Below are 23,254 nucleotides of genomic sequence, written 5' to 3'. Positions count from 1 at the left end.
AAATATCTCACAGACAGGAAGCTCTCACAGACAGAAATATCTCACAGACAGGAAGCTCTCACAGACAGGAAGCTCTCACAGACAGAAATATCTCACAGACAGGAAGCTCTCACAGACAGGAAGCTCTCACAGACAGGAAGCTCTCACAGACAGGAAGTTCTCACAGACAGGAAGCTCTCACAGACAGGAGGCTCTCACAGACATGAAGCTCTCACAGACAGGAAGCTCTCACAGACAGAAATATCTCACAGACAGGAAGCTCTCACAGACAGGAAGCTCTCACAGACATGAAGCTCTCACAGACAGGAAGCTCTCACAGACAGAAATATCTCACAGACAGGAAGCTCTCACAGACAGGAAGCTCTCACAGACAGGAAGCTCTCACAGACAGGAAGCTCTCACAGACAGGAAGCTCTCACAGACAGGAAGCTCTCACAGACAGGAAGCTCTCACAGACAGGAAGCTCTCACAGACAGGAAGCTCTCACAGACAGGAAGCTCTCACAGACAGGAAGCTCTCACAGACAGGAAGCTCTCACAGACAGGAAGCTCTCACAGACAGGAGGCTCTCACAGACAGGAAGCTCTCACAGACAGGAAGCTCTCACAGACAGGAAGCTCTCACAGACAGGAAGCTCTCACAGACAGGAGGCTCTCACAGACAGGAAGCAACGGGTCCAAAATGAATAAAAGATATATCAGAAACACCATCTTCAGTGTTGTCGTCATTGTTCTTTCAGATTTAGCTACTCAGAACGAAGTATCCATGTAGCACGGGCTATGGTGAGCCCGTAAATCTTCAAGTGTCTGGGAGACCAATAACGAGAAAAAGGATCAATCAAGTGGTCGGTCAAGCTAACACGAATGAACAATTTTTAATTGTAAATGTGATAAGAAGATGAGGACAAGGAGCATGAGAAAGAAGGCGATAGACACTTATAACCTAACCTAACCTAACCTGCAGGAGGATCAAATCAACGAGCAAAATAGTACACGAAAGACGAATTAGCGACCAGATCTAAACGCACGCACGCTGAACTCGCTGGATAAACGCGTCGACAAACTACGCTAATTAAAACGTGAGTTCATATTAATTAACAAATACTAAGTCCTTGGGCCATAACATAAACAAAGAACACGTGGGGTCTGACACCTACCTTGGGCCATAACATAAACAAAGACCACGTGGGGTCTGACACCTACCTTGGGCCATAACATAAACAAAGACCACGTGGGGTCTGACACCTACCTTGGGCCATAACATAAACAAAGACCACGTGGGGCTGGACACCTTACCTTGGGCCATAACATAAACAAAGAACACGTGGGGCTGGACACCTTACCTTGGGCCATAACATAAACAAAGACCACGTGGGGTCTGACACCTTACCTTGGGCCATAACATAAACAAAGAACACGTGGGGTCTGACACCTTACCTTGGGCCATAACATAAACAAAGACCACGTGGGGTCTGACACCTTACCTTGGGCCATAACATAAACAAAGACCACGTGGGGTCTGACACCTTACCTTGGGCCACTTGGGGTTGAGTTCCCTCGCCTTGGTGGCATCCTGGAGGGCGTGGGCGAACTTAGCGAGCTTGATATGGGCGGCAGAGCGGTTGGAATAGAGGATGTGATTGTGGGGGTCGAGCGCGATGGCTTCAGTGTAGAGGGCCACCGCCGTCTCGAAGTCTCCAGACTGACAGGCTGCGTTGCTTAGCCTCACCTTCTCCAGGAAAAGTGCCTTCGATCCACCGCCCTCGCCCTCAGCGTCAACCTCCAACTGTGCCAGAGATAGAGGAGAAGCACCACGTTAGTCACTGTTTAACACCAATCACTGTTAAAGAGATACGTTGACCAGACCACACACTAGAAGGTGAAGGGACGACGACGTTTCGGTCCGTCCTGGACCATTCTCAAGTCGATTGAGAACATTCTCACATAAATCGACTTGAGAATGGTCCAGGACGGACCGAAACGTCGTCGTCCCTTCACTTTCTAGTGTGTGGTCTGGTCAACATATTTCAGCCACGTTATTGTGACTCATCGTCTGCTTAAAGGGGACTTGTAAATCACAGCTAAAGGGCTGTAAATCACATCTAAAGGGATGAAAATCCCATCTAAAGGAATGTGAATCATTACTAAAGTGACATGAATATGTTAAATATAATTAATCCTCTACCTCAGTATAATTATAGTATTATATAATTAGTATATATAATTATTATTATTATTATTATTATTATTATTATTATTATTAGTTTGTTTGTTGCATCTTGAGAAAATGGTGAGAGCGCCCTCAAGGAGGGGAGGAAATTATGAGGGGACAGTGCCAAGCCATTCCGACTATATGGCACTGGGAAGGGGTCAGGATAAGGATTTGGAATGGGACGGCGGGGAAAAGGAATGGTGCCCAACCACTTGTGGACGATCGGGGATTGAACGCCGACCTGCATGAAGCGAGACCGTCGCTCTACCGTCCAGCCCAAGTGGTTGGGCGCGTCTTCAAGGCATCTGCAGCCTCCGACTAACGATGATGGACGCAGACTAAAGGCGCCAGATTCACGAAGCAGTTACGCAAACACTTACGAACCTGTACATCTTTTCTCAATCTTTGGCGGCTTTGTTTACAATTATTAAACAGTTAATGAGCTCGGAAGCACCAGGAGGCTGTGTATAACAATAACAACAGTTGATTGGGAAGTTTTCATGCTTGTAAACTGTTTAATAAATGTAACCAAAGCCGTCAAAGATAGAGAAAAGATGTACACGTTCATAAGTGCTTGCGTAACTGCTTCGTGAATCTGGCTCCAGGTTCGTAAGTGCTTGCGTAACTGCTTCGTGAATCTGAGCCCCTACAGATCTTGATGCCTGTGGAGGAAGATTTACGACATAGAACCCACCTTACAATACAACTTGGGAGCTCCAGCTCTTGAGCCCCCACCATATGCCTCTGTAACCCTTCCCACCCGCACGATGGAAGGGTATAAGGTGCATAATAAACGATCTAGACTACATACACAACTGCTGAAATCTCCGATAACATCTCTAGAGAAGTTCGGCGCACCAGAGTCACGCTTGAGGAATACCCCTTTAACCCCGCAATTGTTCAAAAACTGCTTTAAGCTACTTATGAAGTCTCTTCCCGGCAGTTTCTAGGGCAGGAACATGGCATAATCTCGTTTCCAAGAACTCTCAACTCTCGTATCTTGAGAGAAAAAACTCAATATTACAATAACTTCAATCTGGAGGTGCGTGAGAGGGCAGAGAAGCGTGCGGGTGGGTGAGGCCCGCGGACCTCCTCAACCTTGTATGCCGTGATCATGACAAGAAGGCTACCCACAGCCACTACAGAGAACGTAGGCAGGTCAGAGGTGCTACGGAACGTGGGGGAAGAAACGCCCTTGTATCTGGATATGGGGAAAAATGGTGAGAGAGAGAGAGAGAGAGAGAGAGAGAGAGAGAGAGAGAGAGAGAGAGAGAGAGAGAGAGAGAGAGAGAGAGAGAGAGAGAGAGAGAGAGAGAGAGGTGGAGATTGAAGGAACGAGGAATGGAAGGTGGGAGATGGAGGGAGGGGAGGGGGAAGAGGGAGAGAGAGAGAGAAGGAATTGAGAGAAGAGAGAGAGACACACATAGCAAGATTAATCAAGTATATAAGACAATTCGTTGCTGGAGAAATACCTTCCCCCATATCAAAGCCTTGGTCACTACCTGCCACTATATGTATGTATATGTGTGTGTGTGTATATGTATGTGTATAAAGTACATGTGGAAACTGATCAGAATTACATTTCACCTTTGTAAATGCACATTAATGACACTATGTAAAAGACAGATCGAACACTTTATGTAGGGCAGACGCAAATCTGTGTATCTATGTATTTAGGTATGTAGGTTAGCTTAGCATTTTTACAGTACTATACAATCACCTTCTGTGGTTGATTGTTCAATAAATCCCTGAACTATATGTTTAACACATCTCTCACCCTGTCCATGGAGGACAGAAGAAAATGCATATATGCTGGTTAGCATTGTAAATGTCTGGCCACGTCTGTGGTAGAAAATAATAATAATAATAAACTATTATTTACTATCATTATTACTACTACTTTTAGTAGTACTAAAAGTATCAATAGTACCAGAAGTAGAAATAGTAACAATAGCATTATGATAGTAGCAGAAGTACTCCCACCATCAACTCAATCATCTCAAAATAATCTCAAGATAAGATAGACAAACATAAGACCAAGGTGGACCCATATAAGACCAAATATAAGAGGTGAGGGGGGTTGAGAGGGGATTTATTGAGTCTTCCCAATACATCAATGCATTACTCTCCCGGTCTGAACCACAACACACACACACCATCAACATAACCAAGAATTACGATATCATAAAGAAAATAATGACACGTTTGCCTCCATCCCCCGTCCACGGTAGACAGTCAATTGAAGCAAGTTGAGATTACAACATCGCCTCTGATCAAGTGTGTAATTTCAAAGTTGCTGAGTTGGCGGTGGTTTCCACACAAGATGGGTGGATGTGTTATTCAATATGGCGGGCGTCTACCCGGGGGGAGTGGTAAGAGGGGGGGGATGGATGGGGGTGGTGATTGAGAGTGTATTACTGGTTGATTGGTTGGGTTATCCCACTTCTTGATGGGTTGATCGATTGATTGGGTGAGTTATTTCTTGTGGGAACTCTAAAGTTAGGTGAGTCGTTTAGTAAAGGAGTTGTTTGTGTGTGTGTGTGTGTGTGTGTGTGTGTGTGTGTGTGTGTGTGTGTGTGTGTGTGTGTGTGTGTGTGTGTGTGTGTGTGGGTGGGTGTGTGTGTGGGTGGGTGTGGGTGCACTCACTCATTTCTGCTTGAGGGAGTTGGCTCTTTGGTCCCACCTCTCAACTGTCAATCAACTGGTGTACAGGTTCCTGAGCCTACTGGGCTCTATCATATCTACACTTGAAACTGGTGTATGGAGTCAGCCTCCACCACACCACTGCCTAATGCATTCCATTAGACAGTGATGTGGTGGAGGCTGGCTGTGTGCGTGGGTGTGTGTGTGTGTGTATTTACCTAAGTGTAGCTACAGGATGAGAGCTACGCTCGTGGTGTCCCGTCTTCCCAGCACTCTTTGTCGTATAACGCTTTGAAACTACTGACGGTCTTGGCCTCCACCACCTTCTCACCCAACTTGTTCCAACCGTCTACCACTCTGTTTGCAAAAGAATACTTTCTAATATTATTTGGGCATCTCTGTTTCCTTAGCTTGCCTCTGTGTCCTCTTGTTCGTGAAACTGCTGGTTTCAGGAATTCCTCTTTGTCAATTTAGTCAATTCCTGTGATTATTTTGTAAGTGGTGATCATATCACTTCTTTTTCTTCTATCAATGCCTCTAGTCTCTCCTTGTAACTAATGTTTCTCATTTCCGGTAGCCATTTTGCAACATGCTTTTGCACCTTTTCCAGTTTATTTATGTGCTTCATGAGATTTGGGCACCATACAACTGCTGCATATTCCAATATTGACCTCACAAAAGTCACAAACAGTTTCTTTAGTATTTCCTATTCTCCTATCTTCCCCAGTATCTTAGCATCATCCGCAAACATGTTCACATAATTTTGAATTCCTTCTGGAAGATGTAGACGATGAACATTACTGGTGCAAGAACTGAACCCCTGTGGTACTCCGCTAGTAACACTCCTCCAGTCAGATACATTGTCTCTGTTTACCGCCCTCATCTGTCTGTCAGAACTTGTTTTATCCATGTCAGACGTCTCCCTGTCACCTCTCCAGCATGTTCCAGTTTCCAGAACAGCCTTTTACCTGGTTGATACCTGGTTGATGGGGTTCTGGGAGTTCTTCTACTCCCCAAGCCCGGCCCGAGGCCAGGCTTGACTTGTGAGAGTTTGGTCCACCTGGCTGTTGCTTGGAGCGGCCCGCAGGCCCACATATCCACCACAGCCCGGTTGGTCCGGCACTTCTTGGAGGAAACAATCTACTTACCTCTTGAAGATGTCCACGGTTGTTCCGGCAATATTTCTTATGCTCGTGTTGATGTCTCCATAATGAGGTTAACAAATCTGCCTCTCTGAATGTCCTCCAAGTGCTAACCTAGTTGAACTCAACTAGTTGTGCTTGCTGTGGTTGAGCTTTGACTCTTTGGTCCCGCCTCTCAACCGTCAGTCAACTGATGTACAGATTCCTGAGCCTACTGGGCTCTATCATATCTACATTTGAAACTGTGTATGGAGTCTGACGCTACCACATCACTGCCTAATGCATTCCATTTGTCTACTACTCTGACACTGAGATAAATTTTTCTAATGTCTCTGTAGCTCATTTGGGTACTAAATTTCCACCTGTGTCCCCTTGTTTGTGTCCCACCCGTGCTGAAGAGTTTCTCTTTGTCCAATAAGTCAATTCCCCTGAGAATTGTGTATGTGTGTGTGTGTGTGTGTGTGTGTGTGTGTGTGTGTGTGTGTGTGTGTGTGTGTGTGTGTGTGTGTGTGTATGTGTGTGTGTGTGTGTGTGTGTATGTGTGTGTGTGTAAGGAGGGGGGGGGGGGGTTTGAACAAGGGGGCACAGGTGGAAACGTACACACAAATGAGCCACAGAGACATTAGAAAGAAACTTTTTCAGTGTCGGAGTAGCTAACAGGTGGAATGCATTAGGCAGTGATGTGGTGGAGGCTGACTCCATACAGAGTTTCAAATGTAGATATGATAGAGCCCAGTAGGCTCAGGAATCTGTACATCAGTTGATTGACAGTTGAGAGGCGGGACCAAAGAACCGAAGCTCAACCCCCGCAAGTACAACTAGGTGAGTACACACACACACACACACACACACACACACACACACACACACACACACACACACACACACACACACACACACACACACACACACACACAAGGTAGGAAATACCTCCTCTGATACCCACTAAAAAAGGCAGCACCTAATTTGTTTGTATTTCGTAACTGAGAAAAAATCCCTCTGCATCTGTTTCCGCCCTCTCAATCTCCTCTTGGTCCACACTCCTCTCCCTTCCTTCAATTCCTCTTCATCTTGCTACTTAATCCTCTTCACATCCATTCTTTATCACCCTCTCTTCTCAGTTTATCATTTCCAATCCTCTCTTTATTTATCGTGCCATCGTTGCTCCTCTGATTTGTAAAAGATTTCAGTCCCCTTCCCCCTCTCTTTATCACACATTCCTTCTCCCTCGCTGCACCAGAGAGGACCCAGACACCGTTCGCAGGCAGGCCTTCAGGCTGTAGTGAACGGAAGGTCACTGAATTACTCTTGCGTTCCAGGACACATTCCAGCGGGCGGCCGCAGTATTGCGTCACGTTCCAGGGCACATTCCATTGGGAGGTCACTGTACTACGTCATGTACCAGGGCGCATTCCATTGGGAGTTCTACGTCACGTTCCAGGACGCATTCCATTGGGAGTTCTACGTCACGTTCCAGGGCACATTCTATTGGGAGTTCTACGTCACGTTCCAGGGCGTATTCCATTGGGAGTTCTACGTCACGTTCCAGGGCGCATTCCATTGGGAGGTCTACGTCACGTTCCAGGACGCATTCCATTGGGAGTTCTACGTCACGTTCCAGGACGCATTCCATTGGGAGTTCTACGTCACGTTCCAGGACGCATTCTATTGGGAGTTCTACGTCACGTTCCAGGGCACATTCCACCGACTCCCCCCCCCCCCCCCATTTCACGATTCATAACATCTGGACACGTCTCTATTACCCCTAGCTAATGGTCCATGGTTCCATTATATATTTTAAGAGAATGGCTTCAGAGGGCATGAAGGGCCCCACGCTAAAGAGATAAATTAAAAATTACATTGTCGTTCAGTGGTTTCAAATTAGGTACCATTCCGAAAAGCAGAGATTAATGGTCTGGCAGAGCATCGCTATTGAGGAAAACACAGTTGTAAACAAACATGTTTGTTCGTAAACATGTGTTTGTTTGTAAACACATGTTTAGTTGTAAACAAACATATGTTTGTTTAATATTAGTACCGTCTGGATCAAGCTGTTATAGCTCCTGGACCCCCGCCTTTCTAACCATCGGTTGTCTAATATACTGACTCCTGCCCTATTTTTCTGTATCTTATCTTGTTACATATTTCCCTCTAACACTGCCACACACACACATAAACTCACACATTCCCAAGAAGCAGCCCGTGGCAGCTGTGAAACTTCCAGGTACCTATTTACTGTTAGGTGAACAGGTGCACTAGGGAGAAAGCTCTTCCCATTTGTTTTTGCTTTGGGGGAAATCGAATCCGGGCCATTAGGACTACGACCCCCCCCCCCCCCCCCCGAGTGGTGTATACTCACCTAGTTGTACTCATCTAGTTGTGCTTGCGGGGGTTGAGCTCTGGCTCTTTGGTCCCGCCTCTCAACCGTCAATCAACTGGTGTACAGGTTCCTGAGCCTACTGGGCTCTATCATATCTACACTTGAAACTGTGTATGGAGTCAGCCTCCACCACATCACTGCCCAATGCATTCCATCCGTTAACTACTCTGACACAGAAAAAGTTCCTTCTAACATCACTGCGTAAAGTGATGTGGTGTGTGTGTGTGTGTGTGTGTGTGTGTGTGTGTGTGTGTGTCCAGGCTGTGATTCATCGCAAGAACCAGGTAGGAAGGCGACTCATAACTCATCCCACCCGCGCAAGCACGACGCCAAACCGACACACAGACTCCCGGATAATACGAGGGTGTCATCAAGTTTGACATTGGCTCCCCCAGCCTGGCCGCCCCCGAGTTTAGAGCAGCACCTGGGCGCCCAGGAAACACACACACACACACACACACACACACACACACACACACACACACACACACACACACACACACACACACACACACACACACACACACACTCGTCACTTTAGGCAGTGATGTGGTGGAGGCTGACTCCATACACAGCTTCAAGTGTAGATATGAGAGAGCCCAGTAGGCTCAGGAACCTGTACACCTGTTGATTGACAGTTGAGAGGCGGGACCAAAGAGCCAGAGCTAAACCCCCCGCAAACACAAGTAGATAAGTGCACACACACACACACACACACACACACACACACACACACACACACACACACACACACACACACACACACACACACACACACACACACACCTGGAAAACCAGGTGCGTGGATTTTTTTTATAAAAATGCATCACATTCAAGGACTCGTAAAAATAACTTAATCAAGACACCGCCAGGGAGGAAGAGAGAAAATAGAATAAAAACGAGAAAGGGAAGAGGGCGAGAAGCGAGGAACTGAGGGATAGAGAGAGGAGAGGGGAAGATATAAGAGAGAGAGAGAATGCATGAATAGGGTAGGGGAAAACTGGAGAGAGAGAGAGAGAGAGAGAGAGAGAGAGAGAGAGAGAGAGAGAGAGAGAGAGAGAGAGAGAGAGAGAGAGAGAGAGAGAGAGAGAGAGAGAGAGAGGCAGAGAGGCAGAGAGGCAGAGAGGCAGAGACACAGACACAGACAGAGACAGAGACAGAGACAGACAGACAGACAAAGACAATAAGAGAATATCCAAAACACACTTTCTAAGTTAGTTACAACAAAAACACCCCCTTCCACCCCCCCTCCCCAAAAAAATGTTTGAGATCTCTTACGAGGTCAAACTCATCAATGTCCAAGAAGAGCGAAGCTCAAGTTCCCCGGAGGTAAGTTTCTTGTGTGGTGTTCCTTATGTGCTCCCACAACATACCCTAGTGACATCTTGTCACTTGAATTAAACTTACCCACTGACTAATATTTACCTTTGCCAACCACTTGAAGAGACCAACTCCTATTGAGTTGTTGCTAAATAGCAATGAGCTTCTCTTCAGTAACTTGTAAGTTACTGAAGTCATTTGTCATGTAAATGGTGACATAGTTGTATGATACAACTATTTACAGGTGATTTGTATTATTGTTTTTTTTTCACATAAATGGAGACATTTGCTTGTATTATATGGTGATATCTGTTTGTATTAAATGGTGACATCTGTTTGTATTAAATGGTGATATCTGCTTGTATCAAATAGTGACATCTGCTTGTATCAAATAGTGACATCCATTTCCATGATGGCTGGGATAGTATATTGTGTGTTTCATTATGTTCTCAATGATAGCAGAGTGTAATTTGGTGATGGCTGTTGATAGTTGGCTTAAGTTTGTTTGACGTATACTGCTTCGCCAATGTCCAGTCTTCTATTGTCACTGTATTTGCCTATTATTTTGCTGCTGTTGTTAGGATGTCTCTGGTGATGATCTGATTACGTGTAGAGACCTTGGTTGATGGGACTTTGCTGTTTATACACTGGTAGCCGCCATGAAAAGGGATGTTGTTGCCTTGCTTATAGAGTGAGTTCGTTGGGGTTGACAGTCCACAAGTGGGTATGTGAAAGCATCTTGAGATTATCTTGAGATGATTTCGGGGCTTTTTAGTGTCCCCGCGGCCCGGTCCTTGACCAGGCCTCCACCCCCAGGAAGCAGCCCATGACAGCTGACTAACACCCAGGAACCTATTTTACTGCTAGGTAACAGGGGCATAGGGTGAAAGAAACTCTGCCTGTTGTTTTTCGCCGGCGCCTTGGATCGAACCCAGGACCACAGGATCACAAGTCCAGCGTGCGTTCTGCTCGGCCGACCGGCTCCCCTAGAAGACATTCGAAGAAGCATTCTAGAAGTATAGGAGACATTCGACTCTTTTCAAGGAGTTTTGTTTGGTGTCAGGATAGATTTTCGTGAGAACGTTGACAGTGTTATTTCTCTTATAATATATTATTTTTTCAATCTTCTGCATGATGTCTGTAGGAGCCACATATATATTAATATTGTTTTACGGGAATCTCTCTCTCTTCCGCATTGTAACCTGTTGAATATTTTAATAGTAGCCTTTAATATTTTTAATGGGGCCTCGTAGCCTGGTGGATAGCGCGCAGGACTCGTAATTCTGCGGCGCGGGTTCGATTCCCGCACGAGGCAGAAACAAATGGGCAAAGTTTCTTTCACCCTGAATGCCCCTGTTACCTAGCAGTAAATAGGTACCTGGGAGTTAGTCAGCTGTCACGGGCTGCTTCCTGGGGGTGGAGGCCTGGTCGAGGACCGGGCCGCGGGGACACTAAAGCCCCGAAATCATCTCAAGATAACCTCAAGATAAGATAGCAACCGGTAATGTATTGTGTTTCGTCTGAGGTTGCAAGGATGAGACAGTTTGAATGCTGATAGACAGAGTTTATCGGAATGCAACTTGTACTCGTCTTAACATTCAAGAAGGCACACTTAAGGAGCCACTCGAAGCATGTACCAAAGAGGTACCCAAGGAAATGTATATGTTTGTCTCTCAGAATGTTCGGTAATATGTTTATTGTTTGTGATGTGTGTCTATGTATGTATTAACACGATGTACTGAACGGGGGTGAGAATAGCTTGAGCTACCTCATCCCTTTGTGTGTATTTTACCTCAATAAACTTATTTCAATTTCAATTTCAAAAGAGGTACCCTTTATAAACACTGTATAATCAAGTATATAGCGCCACAAAGGGGTTTCACCCCTTCTCCCCCCCCCCCCCCCTCCCTCCCCTTAGTGTCCTATTTGCTAATTTTAGGATAACAATAAAGCAGTTAATGGGGTGGTTCCCACTGAACAGAGCAGGGTACAAGTCGGTCAACCCCAACGCGCCCATATTATTGGCCGAGTGGGGCAAATGGCGCCCACTGGCTGTCAACACGCAGACCGCTAGGCTGCGCCGCTCTTTAAAACTTTATAGCTGCTGCTATGGCTCAAGATCGGCGTGGATTCTCTTAATCTTCTCTCCTGTGGCTGCCAAACCTTAACGTTTTATTCCAGAATGTTTCGTCTTCAACATTTCCATCTCTTTACACACACACACACACACACACACACACACACACACACACACACACACACATCAATCTGTACACACACAGGTGTACAGGAATCTGTACACCTGTTGATTGACGGTTGAGAGGCGGGACCAAAGAGCCAGAGCTCAACCCCCGCAAACACAACTAGGTGAGTACACACACACACGCATATATATGAATGTGTGTGTGTGTTATATATATATATATATATATATATATATATATATATATATATATATATATATATGTCGTACCTAGTAGCCAGAACGCACTTCTCAGCCTACTATGCAACGCACGATTTGCCTAATAAGCCAAGTTTTCCTGAATTAATATATTTTCTCTAAATTTTTTCTTATGAAATGATAAAGCTACCCATTTCATTATGTATGAGGTCAATTTTTTTTTATTGGAGTTGAAATTAACGTAGATATATGACCGAACCTAACCAACCCTAGCTAACCTAACCTAACCTATCTTTATAGGGTAGGTTCGGTTAGGTAGCCGAAAAAGTTAGGTTAGGTTAGGTTAGGTAGGTTAGGTTGTCGAAAAACAATTAATTCATGAAAACTTGGCTTATTAGGCAAATCGGGCCTTGCATAGTAGGCTGAGAAGTGCGTTCTGGCTACTAGGTACGACATATATATATATATAATATATATATATATATATATATATATATATATATATATATATATATATATATATATATATATATATATATATATTCCCCAAAATTAAACATATTTTGTTAAAATGTCCACTAGGACATTTTATTCAATGTCTAGGACATTTTTATCCACTAGGACATTTTACATTCAAGGGAGCCGGTCGGCCGAGCGGACAGCATGCGGGACTTGTGATCCTGTGGTCCTGGGTTCGATTCCAGGCGCCGGCGAGAAACAATGGGCAGAGTTTCTTTCACCCTATGCCCCTGTTACCTAGCAGTAAATTAGGTACCTGGGTGTTAGTCAGCTGTCACGGGCTGCTTCCTGGGGGTGGAGGCCTGGTCGAGGACCGGGCCGCGGGGACACTAAAAGCCCCGAAATCATCTCAGGATAACCTCAAGATAGGACAAATGTAATGAGTCTGATGCCCAGATCAAAGCGGGTTTTATAATATATAATTTCAGAGCCTACTAGTACAGGATCTAGCGTGCTACTAGCCTACGATCTCGGGACCTGCTAGCCCAGGACCTCCCTAGTCTGTGTGTGTGTGTGTGTGTGTGTGTGTGTGTGTGTGTGTGTGTGTGTGTGTGTGTGTGTGTGTGTGTGTGTGTGTGTGTGTGTGTGTGTGTGTGTGTGGAGTACGACAGCCTAGCGCGACACTGACGGTCTGTCCGACGTTCGACTCCCCGCTCCGCTCCAGGGGAATACAGAGACGAGAAAAAAAAAAACTGGAATTACCTGTGCCTCGCTGCATCTTAATAAGTGTAATGCCTTAAGAGGCCCCGGCGTCAGCTGGCTGTCTAAACGATGTAATTTAATGGTTCTTTGACATTAGACCAGAGAGCGGAGTAACAATGGGGCCGCTACCAAGCTCGGCCCGCTCTCTCAAAGCGGTTTGGCTAGCCTAATGCCACGGTCACTCTTTTCAAGGGCGGCGCAAGATTTTTTTTGTGTTTTGTTTTTAAGAGGATGGATGCCGCTTCTAAAAACAAAAGAAACGCCAAAAAAATCGACGATATTCATTTGCAGAGTTTCACGCGTTTTAAAATGAATCCCCAAATTGGGAGGTTCATTATAACGCAGTCATGTCGGTATTTCCAGTAGATACTTCAAGTGTTAAGCGAATAATAATAATAATAATAATAATAATAATAATAATAATTTATTTAGGAAAGTACATACATAATTCAGCCCGTCCTCCAAAAATGGGGTGGTAAATGTAAGAAGACAAATAAGTGCAATTATGTACTATTCATAACAGTTAGGAATTGTACTTATTTTCACTTATTATAAAATCGTACTGTCAAATATATTGTGAATATTTGAGTTTACCTGAAAAACTGAATAGAAAACCACGACCTCACCTAACCGTCTTAGCTTTTGAAGATAATAATTTTATTGCTTCTTAATTACAATTAGTACTTAACCTATAGCTATATTGATATTACAGTTTTATAAAACAAAACTAAAATATATCAATAAATTGTAAAGTAACTCAGGATATTTTTAAATTTTGTATAAAATCTATATTGTTTTAATAAACCTGAAAAAGAAATTCCTGATATTTAAAACTTGTGTATTGCAAATAGAAATTGAAAACTTCATCCTAAAATTCTAAGTGTCTTAACAGAAAATGAGGAGAATTAAATCGGGGGAGGGGGTTGGGTAAATGTAACAGCCCCATAAGTGCAATTATGCACTGTTTATGACAGTAAGAAAATGTACTTATTACACTTAGTATTAAATTGTACTGTCAATTCGGAGGATGGGTTGCAGAGTTACAGTACAAACATTCTGTTTGATTTAAAGATAGAGGTAGTACATACAATAACTAAAGCCACTAGTACGCATAGCGTTTCAGGCAATACTATCAGGCCTAAAACGCATTTTAGACAAATTCATTGTAATAATTCTCGCACTCAGAAAAACTAAATGTTCTTCTCGTCGCACTCCATTATGTTTGAGGCTCTAAACCATATACTTGATGTCTTAACACCAAAGTACATATATCTAACGCCAGTGTTGATGTCATACATATATATATATATATATATATATATATATATATATATATATATATATATATATATATATATATATATATATATATATATATATATATATATACTAGTATATATGTCGAAGACCAGAATACATATGTTTAACGGCAAATACATATCTACCATTCTAGAGAACATGTTTTATTTTTCCTTCAAAATATTTCGTACATTGACTATGTATCAAGGGTACTCAAGACTTTCTTAATAATAGTATAATTACAAACAGTTAATTTCTCCTCAAAACATAGAATTTGTGCCTCAAAACGTTTCGCAAGCATTGATCTGATTCCGATATCTTTCAATCGATCGTATTATTTACCTGATGAAAACAGGTTATCGCGATACGTTCAATTCCACCCAATCTTCTTTCTAGCAGCACGCTTCCTTCCAAAGGTGGCTCCAAAAAATGCGTTTGTCCTTCAAGTCGGCAGCATAATTATTCCAGGGGCCAGATTCACGAAAGCACTTACGAACCAGTACATCTTTTGTCATTCTTTGGCGGCTTTGTTTACAATTATTAAACAGTTAATGAGCTCCGAAGCACCAGGAGGCTGTTTATAACAATAACAACAGTTGAATGGGAAGTTTTCATGCTTGTAAACGGATTAATAAATGTAACCAAAGCCGTCAAAGATTGAGGAAAGATGTACACGTTCGTAAGTGCTTGCATAAGTGCTTTCGTGAATCTGGCCCCAGGCTGGTTTGCCAATGTTCATTCCAAGTCACTATTTATTGCATGCTAGTTTGCCTGTTAATAACATCAACATTAAGGTCCTTTAATTGTTACTATTACTTTGCATTTTCTTCAGGTGAGAGAACGGGTTGTTTTGATACAGTAATTACAAATTCAACTTTGCATTTCATTTTTTTTCAGTAGACCTAGTCGTGCTACTATGAGCTTTGTCAGGATATCCATATTAAACCCCCCTCCCCAAAAAAGTTAACATCAAAAACCTCCCATGATATTTATTCATAGTATAAATGAACGATAAACGTGATATTTTGTTGTTTTTATGTCATACTAATTACGAACTCAATGTGTTGAATGTGGGAGACATCTCCCGTCACGCAGGGTGCAGTCGCACCTCCACAGATCCCCAATATCAGCTCTTGATACTGTTAATAGCTCAAAAGGGCCACCACTTACGTGCTATTCATGCCAGTGCTATCTTTTGGGTGGCTTAATCTTCATCAATCTGTTGAATGTGCTGTCACACATTTGAAAAATCTTATCAAACAACGTTAAATAAGCCAACATGCGACTTACAAAAACCACAAGCTCAGAATTTGTTTTTTTTTAACTAGTCAGTTTACTCGCATTTAATTTTTCTTTTAACTCATGCTGTCCCTAGTAAACGAAGGTCCTACTATACCTTACCTTAGCGTTATGACTCTTGGCAGTGGTGCCGACCCTTTTCTTCCTCAGGTCAAGACGTTCCATGGTAGGCGGCCCGGGTTGAGTCCTGTTTATCATGCCAACTTCCACACGAGGCTTCGGGCACTTCATCTACCAATACGTGCTTTTCAACTCTTTTAAAGTCACTCCAGAGAAAACTGGTACAAAAGGCTTATCAAGTACTTATGATATACTGAAGGAACTTTTGCCATTGAGGTAGATTGGAGTTGTATACCTAGCATTATCATGGATCTATTTTTTCCCCCACCTTAAGCCTTCAAGTGCAGACACCGAACTGCGTCTGCAATAACCATGTTACTTGCTGTTCGATGCTGTTAGTATCACATTTATATATCTTGCCTGTTAAAGTATAAAACTCAATACTTCCATCGATTTATGGATTATCAATAGGAACAGCCGCCCTATGTTCGTATAACTTCACACGATTTTCACAGTCACATGATTGACATCTTAGAAATATGTATAAAGTATACAGAATTGAATGTACTAGTATTCCACTATACCTTAATTATTGCTTAGACAAAATTATAATTAGTCCCTTGACAATTATGTTTTGCCTAAGAACGCAATTAAGCCTGCCGAGAATTCTATTATGCATAGTGATAATGCTAATCAAGCCTAGTGAGAATTCCATTTCATTTTATGACATCCTATTTAATCTAGTGACAAGTATATCACAAAGCTAAAACAACTTTCTAAATATTTCATCCATAATATCATTTTACAAAAGTCTTATCTGAATATTCCAACTTTCTAGTATTATAAATAATAAGTTACATTAACTTTATATTGCATAAAGACTCAGGACCCGTTCCCAAAACCCATCATGTGCCTATTACTCTTCCCCTATCGCTCAAGAATGGGTATGGGGGTTTATGGCAGTAACTCTTTCCCTACCGCTAAAGAGAATAGGAACTATGGATTTAACTATTCCACTACCGCTCAAGGGACGGTTATGGGGGGGCAATGAGTGTAACTCCGACTACCGCTTAAGGAATAGGATTGGTGGGCTACGGCATTAACTCTCCCACTATCGCTCAGAGTACCCAGCCTAATACCATAAAATCAAAAGTTTAATTCTTTATTTAGGAGGTAACGCTAATTCCCTTGATTTTTGAAACTCTACATTACCCATCCGTCTCAATGCAACACCTAATTTATTATGAAGCAAATTAGCCGTCATTATATATAAAGGTTTTAAATTACTAGGAAAATGCTTTCTTGCTATAATATATATATTTCAGCAAAAATCCATAACCAACAATGAATAGTAGACTGTAATTTGTCAGCAAACAAATCCTACAGCTGTCTTGCAGCATTCCAAGATTACCAACGAAAAAAGTGCTATCAGCAGTGGGAACAGACCACTGCTCCATACCTTCCAATCCACCAAAACTACTTCCTTTCATCCACTATTTAACCACTGTCACGGGATCCATCATCCAGGCCAAGTGCTGCACTCCCACCAGCTCTCCACACCTAGCGACGGAAGCGTCAGGTAACCTTTCCATAACCGTTGTCGTCATAGTATTGACACTAATGGTCTTAGGAACCAACCTGCCACGGCATTCCCAGCAGGCTACACCACCCTTCTAACACAACGCCACTTCCTGCCTTTGTCCCGCCAGCCAGACCTTGAAACTGATTACATCTTGCGGCTATTTCAATCTGCCCGCCTGTCTGTCAGTCGCCCTTTCTCTTAGCGTTTAGAGAATACACGCTAAGATGAGTGACCCCACGTTCAAAGGGAGGCTATAAATGACGAAAGCAAGTTCAATTCAAGTTCAAGTATGTTTATTGAGATAAGCAATAAATACATCTCAAAGGGATAGAGTAGCTTAGGCTATTTCTACCCCCCTATGACGAAAGCTTTGTTACGTTAACATGTGTCTTGTTACCTACAGCTTGTTATAATTCAGGATAACAGTGATCATCCACTAGCACTCTTCTTCATATACGACAATATACTATTTGTAGGCCTCCACTAATGTTTGCTTCGTAGATTTACAGTTTAACATACTAAAGAATAAGTTCATTTCGAAATCAAATCTACAAACCAAGTTTGCATATAGTTAGGGGCTAGGTAATGTGTATTTTTCACTAGGTTATATAACAAGGGGCAACTCAAGGTGTATTCTGCACTAGACTAGATATCAACGGCTACGTAAGATGTAATTTACACTCTTCTACACAGCAAGAGCTATCTTGAGGTTATCTTGAGATGATTTCGGGGCTTTAGTGTCCTCGCGGCCCGGTCCTCGACCAGGCCTCCACCCCCAGGAAGCAGCCCGTGACAACTGACTAACACCCAGGTACCTATTTTACTGCCAGGTAACAAGGGCATAGGGTGAAATAAACTCTGCCCATTGTTTCTCGCCGGCGCCTGGGATCGAACCCAGGACCACAGGATCACAAGTCAAGCGTGCTGTCCGCTCGGCCGACCGGCTCCCTAGGTGAGGCCTATTTTACACTAAGCTATATAACAAGAACCAGTTAAGGTGTATTCTACACTAGGCATCACAAAGCTATAGCTAGGTAAGGTGTTATCTATACTAGGCTACCCAAAGCTACCTATGTAAGGTGTTATCTATACTAGGCTACCCAAAGCCAGCTAGGTAAGGTGTTATCTATACTAGGCTACCCAAAGCCAGCTAGGTAAGGTGTTATCTATACTAGGCTACCCAAAGCCAGCTAGGTAAGGTGTTATCTATACTAGGCTACCCAAAGCTACCTAGGTAAGGTGTTATCTATACTAGGCTACCCAAAGCTACCTAGGTAAGGTGTTATCTATACTAGGCTACCCAAAGCTACCTAGGTAAGGTGTTATCTATACTAGACTATCCAAAGCCAGCTAGGTAAGGTGTTATTTATACTAGACTACCCAAAGCCAGCTAGGTAAGGTGTTATCTATACTAGGCTACCTAAAGCCAGCTAGGTAAGGTGTTATCTATACTAGGCTACCTAAAGCTAGCTAGGTAAGGTGTTATCTATACTAGGCTACCCAAAGCCAGCTAGGTAAGGTGTTATTTACACTAGCCTATATAACATTTTAATAAGCATTATATAATAATAATCACATATAACATGAGGACGTGGTGCAATAATCATAACTTTCATACGTTAGTATACTGTTACCCGATTTGTATTCTACCAAATAGTCATCTTACTGTCGAGCCGTCAGCATACTTTGTTAGCATACCCCAGGGTCGCGAGCATTCTGTCGAGTCATTAGCATACTGACTGGTTGTTAACATAGTGTTGGGTCATTAGCATATTTTCCGGTCATTAGCAAACTGCCGCGTCGCTAACATACTGTCCAATGGTTGGGTCCATATTTAACAAAACCACATGCGGCAAATATAAGCTAACATGGCATACACCATTTTGTTCCTAACGTTCAAAGTGGCATGCTTTATCTAACATCTCACTACTTATGTGTGTTTCCCCAACAAATTATGGCAAATAAAACCACTAAACCCCTTTCTGACAGGCGCATGAATACAGGACTCCTTTGACATTGCTTAAATATTGTTACAAATTATGAGTTAACGTGTACATAGTTGTGTATTTTACCCGCCCTGGTTCTTTATTAGGGAGATTTGATTACCCCTGACGTAGATATCAACTTCAACAGCAAAAAATATATAGACATATAAGCATTATCCCGGTTCAAGTATATTTATTGAGACTAGAAAGAATTACATCTCAAAGGGATAGAGTAGCTTAGGCTATTTCTACCCCCCCCCCCCCTACTTTATCCCGGTTACCGCATGCGTGTGATGGAAAGGAATCATCAACCTCACCCATCACGGTTCGAGTAGGCTTCCCATTCCACATTCAGGTCTGACAGACTCCATTAAGAGATAACCTATAAAGCTCAAGTTGTTGTCTGTGACAAGCCTCCTCTCAAAAGTTACACTGGCGCATAAATGCTTCATAAATCATAAGCGGGGATAAAATATTTGCTGTTGGGGGCAAGACATGGCCGCGTTCCAGTGCCTAAAGTGGATGAGCCTTCAACGACAGACCCTCCAGACAAGACATTCGGAATTCTTGTTATTCTTAGGCCATCAATCACTGTTCCTGTTATTCTTAGAGCAATCACCGTTACTGACATTCTTAGTCCGCCGAAAAATTAATACTTCGTGATTTTTTTTTGGGTGGTGGCTTAATTCTTAGACAACCCCCAAAGATTTTTTAATTGGTGGCCTGAGAATTAGGGCCACCAATCACTTTTAGTTTTTCTTAGCAATCAATCAGTTCCTGTTATTCTGAGAACCACCATTAACAGATCCTGTTATTCTGAGGACACCAATAACAGTTCCTGTTATTTTGAGATCATAAATCCACTTCGTTGTTCTGAAGTAATTATCAAAAGAAAGCACCGAGCCGGAGTGACTATGCTCGTTATTCTGAAGCAACCAATAAAAATGCCTTTTATTCTCAGGCCAACAATAATAGCTGTTGATATTCTGAGGTCACCCATTACAGTTGCTGTTATTCTGAGGTCACCCATTACAGTTGCTGTTATTCTGAGATTACCCATTACAGTTGCTGTTATTCTGAGGTCACCCATTACAGTTGCTGTTGTTCTGAGGCCACCCATTACAGTTGCTGTTATTCTGAGGTCACCCATTACAGTTGCTGTTGTTCTGAGGTCACCCATTACAGTTGCTGTTATTCTGAGGTCACCCATTACAGTTGCTGTTACTCTGAGGCCACCCATTACAGTTGCTGTTATTCTGAGGCCACCCATTACAGTTGCTGTTATTCTGAGGCCACCCATTACAGTTGGTTATTCTGAGGTCACCCATTACAGTTGCTGTTCTGAGGCCACCCATTACAGTTGCTGTTATTCTGAGGCCACCCATTACAGTTGCTGTTATTCTGAGGCCACCCATTACAGTTGCTGTTATTCTGAGGCCACCCATTACAGTTGGTTATTCTGAGGTCACCCATTACAGTTGCTGTTCTGAGGTCACCCATTACAGTTGCTGTTATTCTGAGGTCACCCATTACAGTTGCTGTTATTCTGAGGCCACCCATTACAGTTGCTGTTATTCTGAGGCCCCGAATTACATTTCCTGATATTCAGAAGCCACGAATTACAGTCCCTTAGACTCGCATCGTTAGACATAACTAGAATTCCATTTTCTGCTTCACTAATGGGGGAAGAAATATCAACGATGCGTAACTGTGCCACAAGTGATAAAGTGGTCAATCACAGCATTTAGCTCTGGTATACAAAACCCATGATGCCTGTATTGTGATTTTCATGAATGTTCGTATTTAGCCAACAGGGGAGGCTACATACTCTCTAAACGTTCCTCCCCTACGCTAAATACGTAGGGGAACGACCTGTAACCGGTTAGGAAATCCAGTGGCTTGTTTTCCCTACAATGCGATAAGCCTTTCGTTTCACATCCGGATACCAAATTTACTGCTGGGTGTACAGGGTCCAACAGGGAATGAACGGTGCCTAGTCCTTCTACCCTGCCCAGAACTGTATAGTGATTTCGACACTGGCTTTATATAAACAAAAATACTGTAGAGAACACTTCCTACATATATATATATATATATATATATATATATATATATATATATATATATATATATATATATATATATATATATATTTACTAATTGGGATCGTCAGAGTTCTTCCAATGATAGCTCTGAAGGATTTATGACCGGCAAAACCTTCAAAATCCTACAATGTGACGCTATAGGAAAGAATTACTGCAATTTGGTTCACAAGCGTATCTGATGAACCGGGGCGAGGTCTCTGCATTAAGCACAGTATACACCGTAGCCCGGTCTCTATATCAAGCACAGTATACACCGTAGTCCGGTCTCTATATCAAGAACAGTATACACCGTAGTCCGGTCTCTATATCAAGCATAGTATACACCGTAGTCCGGTCTCTATAACAAGCTCAGTATACACCGTAACCCGGTCTCCATTTAGCGCACTATTCAGCGAATATTCTGTAGGAATACCAATAGCTAACTTATCTCCGTACAGTTTATATTAAAGTTTACCAGCAAACTAGTTTTTCATTTCCCAAATATCTGCCGTTCTAGTAAGGTAAACTTAACACATGAGAGCTAAGAGCGGGCGAGCCACTAGTCTACATCCTCACAGACACATCACGACCCGACAGTATAAGTGGATTGTTCAAGACACTGAGTTTACACTGTTTGTATACAAGATGCTGACAGATTTCCATTCTTTTTCGAGTGTGGACAGCAATGACCCCACCATCCAGCGGTCATATGGTCAAACCTCTCTTAAAAACACACACCCCCCCCCCCCAGTTGCACGCGTATGCTTTCATTCCAACTCTTTCCTCACTCGTTTTTAATGTATAGATCCGGGGAATGACCTGTTGTAGTCTATACAACACACATACACACGCGGGATTTAAGTCAGGCGTGGTCAGGGGTGAGCGGACCGCGCGCACGTCCTTCCCCTCCGACCGCCCGGGCGCCACTGCCCCAGCAGGTAAGAGGAACCTGCTTGCCCACCTGCTCTTGGGATCCCTCTTAGATCCCAGACTAAAACCTTGTCACTCTAATCTCTTTTTGTCCTGTCCGCCTCATGTTCCGCTCTTCTATTTTCTTAACTACGCTTTTGTTTCCATTTTCTTTTTCTTTTTTTCCCCTGTTTATTAATTCTTCCAAATCATCTAGTTTTTTATGGTGTTTACTGGGATTTTCAATTTGTTTTGTAGGGTTTGCCAATTCGCTCTGATACACTTTGGTATGTATAATCTCTTGTCGAATTATTTCAATATTATTATTACTGTTTTTTTAAGGCTTTCTGTCATTCATTATTTCCTGTGTTTTCCAGTTTCCAACCGCTGAAGTTAATAGCTGTGTTTATTTCATCTCTTCACGTATTATTTTATATCATTGGTACTCTTTATTGATAGAAATTGCATTATTATTATTATTATTATTATTATTATTATTATTATTATTATTATTATTATTTATTAATGGAGTTGTTAAAACCAGTAGTAGAAAAGTAGAAAATTTAGTTTTCTACTTTTTTTAGTAGAAAAACCCACGCACTCTGATGGCATCAGTAGACACGTATTGTCAATATTTCCACAAATTATGAGAGTTTAAAAATTAGAGAGCTTTCATAGACGAGTTTGTCAATAAACTAGTGGACTGCGGTCTAATTAGC

At 42.6% G+C, this 23,254-nt stretch overlaps 2 protein-coding genes across 2 annotated transcripts in view; one reads left to right on the top strand and one right to left on the bottom strand.

The window, feature by feature from the left end:
- Positions 1-688, top strand: part of LOC138364680 (sericin 1-like) — a 4,251-nt gene extending 3,563 nt beyond the window's left edge. The window contains exon 2 of the mRNA XM_069324657.1: positions 1-688. This exon is cut by the window's left edge and continues 233 nt beyond it. Coding sequence (XP_069180758.1) covers positions 1-688 — 688 coding nt within the window.
- A 315-nt stretch (positions 689-1,003) lies between these two features.
- LOC123769987 (tetratricopeptide repeat protein 28) lies at positions 1,004-22,944 on the bottom strand. The gene is made up of 4 exons (XM_069324656.1): positions 22,415-22,944; positions 16,018-16,395; positions 1,530-1,784; positions 1,004-1,066 (listed from the first exon to the last, which is right to left on the bottom strand). The coding sequence occupies exons 2-4, from the start codon at positions 16,144-16,146 to the stop codon at positions 1,004-1,006; spliced, it is 447 nt and encodes a 148-aa protein (XP_069180757.1). The 5' UTR covers positions 16,147-16,395; positions 22,415-22,944.
- Between the last annotated feature and the right edge of the window lie 310 nt (positions 22,945-23,254).

This window comes from Procambarus clarkii, chromosome 14 (genome assembly GCF_040958095.1).
Source record: "Procambarus clarkii isolate CNS0578487 chromosome 14, FALCON_Pclarkii_2.0, whole genome shotgun sequence".
Lineage (NCBI taxonomy): Eukaryota > Metazoa > Arthropoda > Malacostraca > Decapoda > Cambaridae > Procambarus > Procambarus clarkii.
This window is presented reverse-complemented; position numbering and strand designations above follow the sequence as displayed.

What these genes read in the sequence shown, in the direction of transcription:
- LOC123769987 (XM_069324656.1), bottom strand. Translation starts at nt 16,146, where the DNA reads ATGAAGTGCCCGAAGCCTCGTGTGGAAGTTGGCATGATAAACAGGACT. An exon ending in CCAAGAGTCATAACGCTAAG is followed by an intron (nt 1,785 to 16,017) that starts GTAAGGTATAGT and finishes TCTCTGGCACAG; the next exon opens with TTGGAGGTTGACGCTGAGGG. An exon ending in TCAACCCCAAGTGGCCCAAG is followed by an intron (nt 1,067 to 1,529) that starts GTAAGGTGTCAG and finishes CGTTTTAATTAG; the next exon opens with CGTAGTTTGTCGACGCGTTT.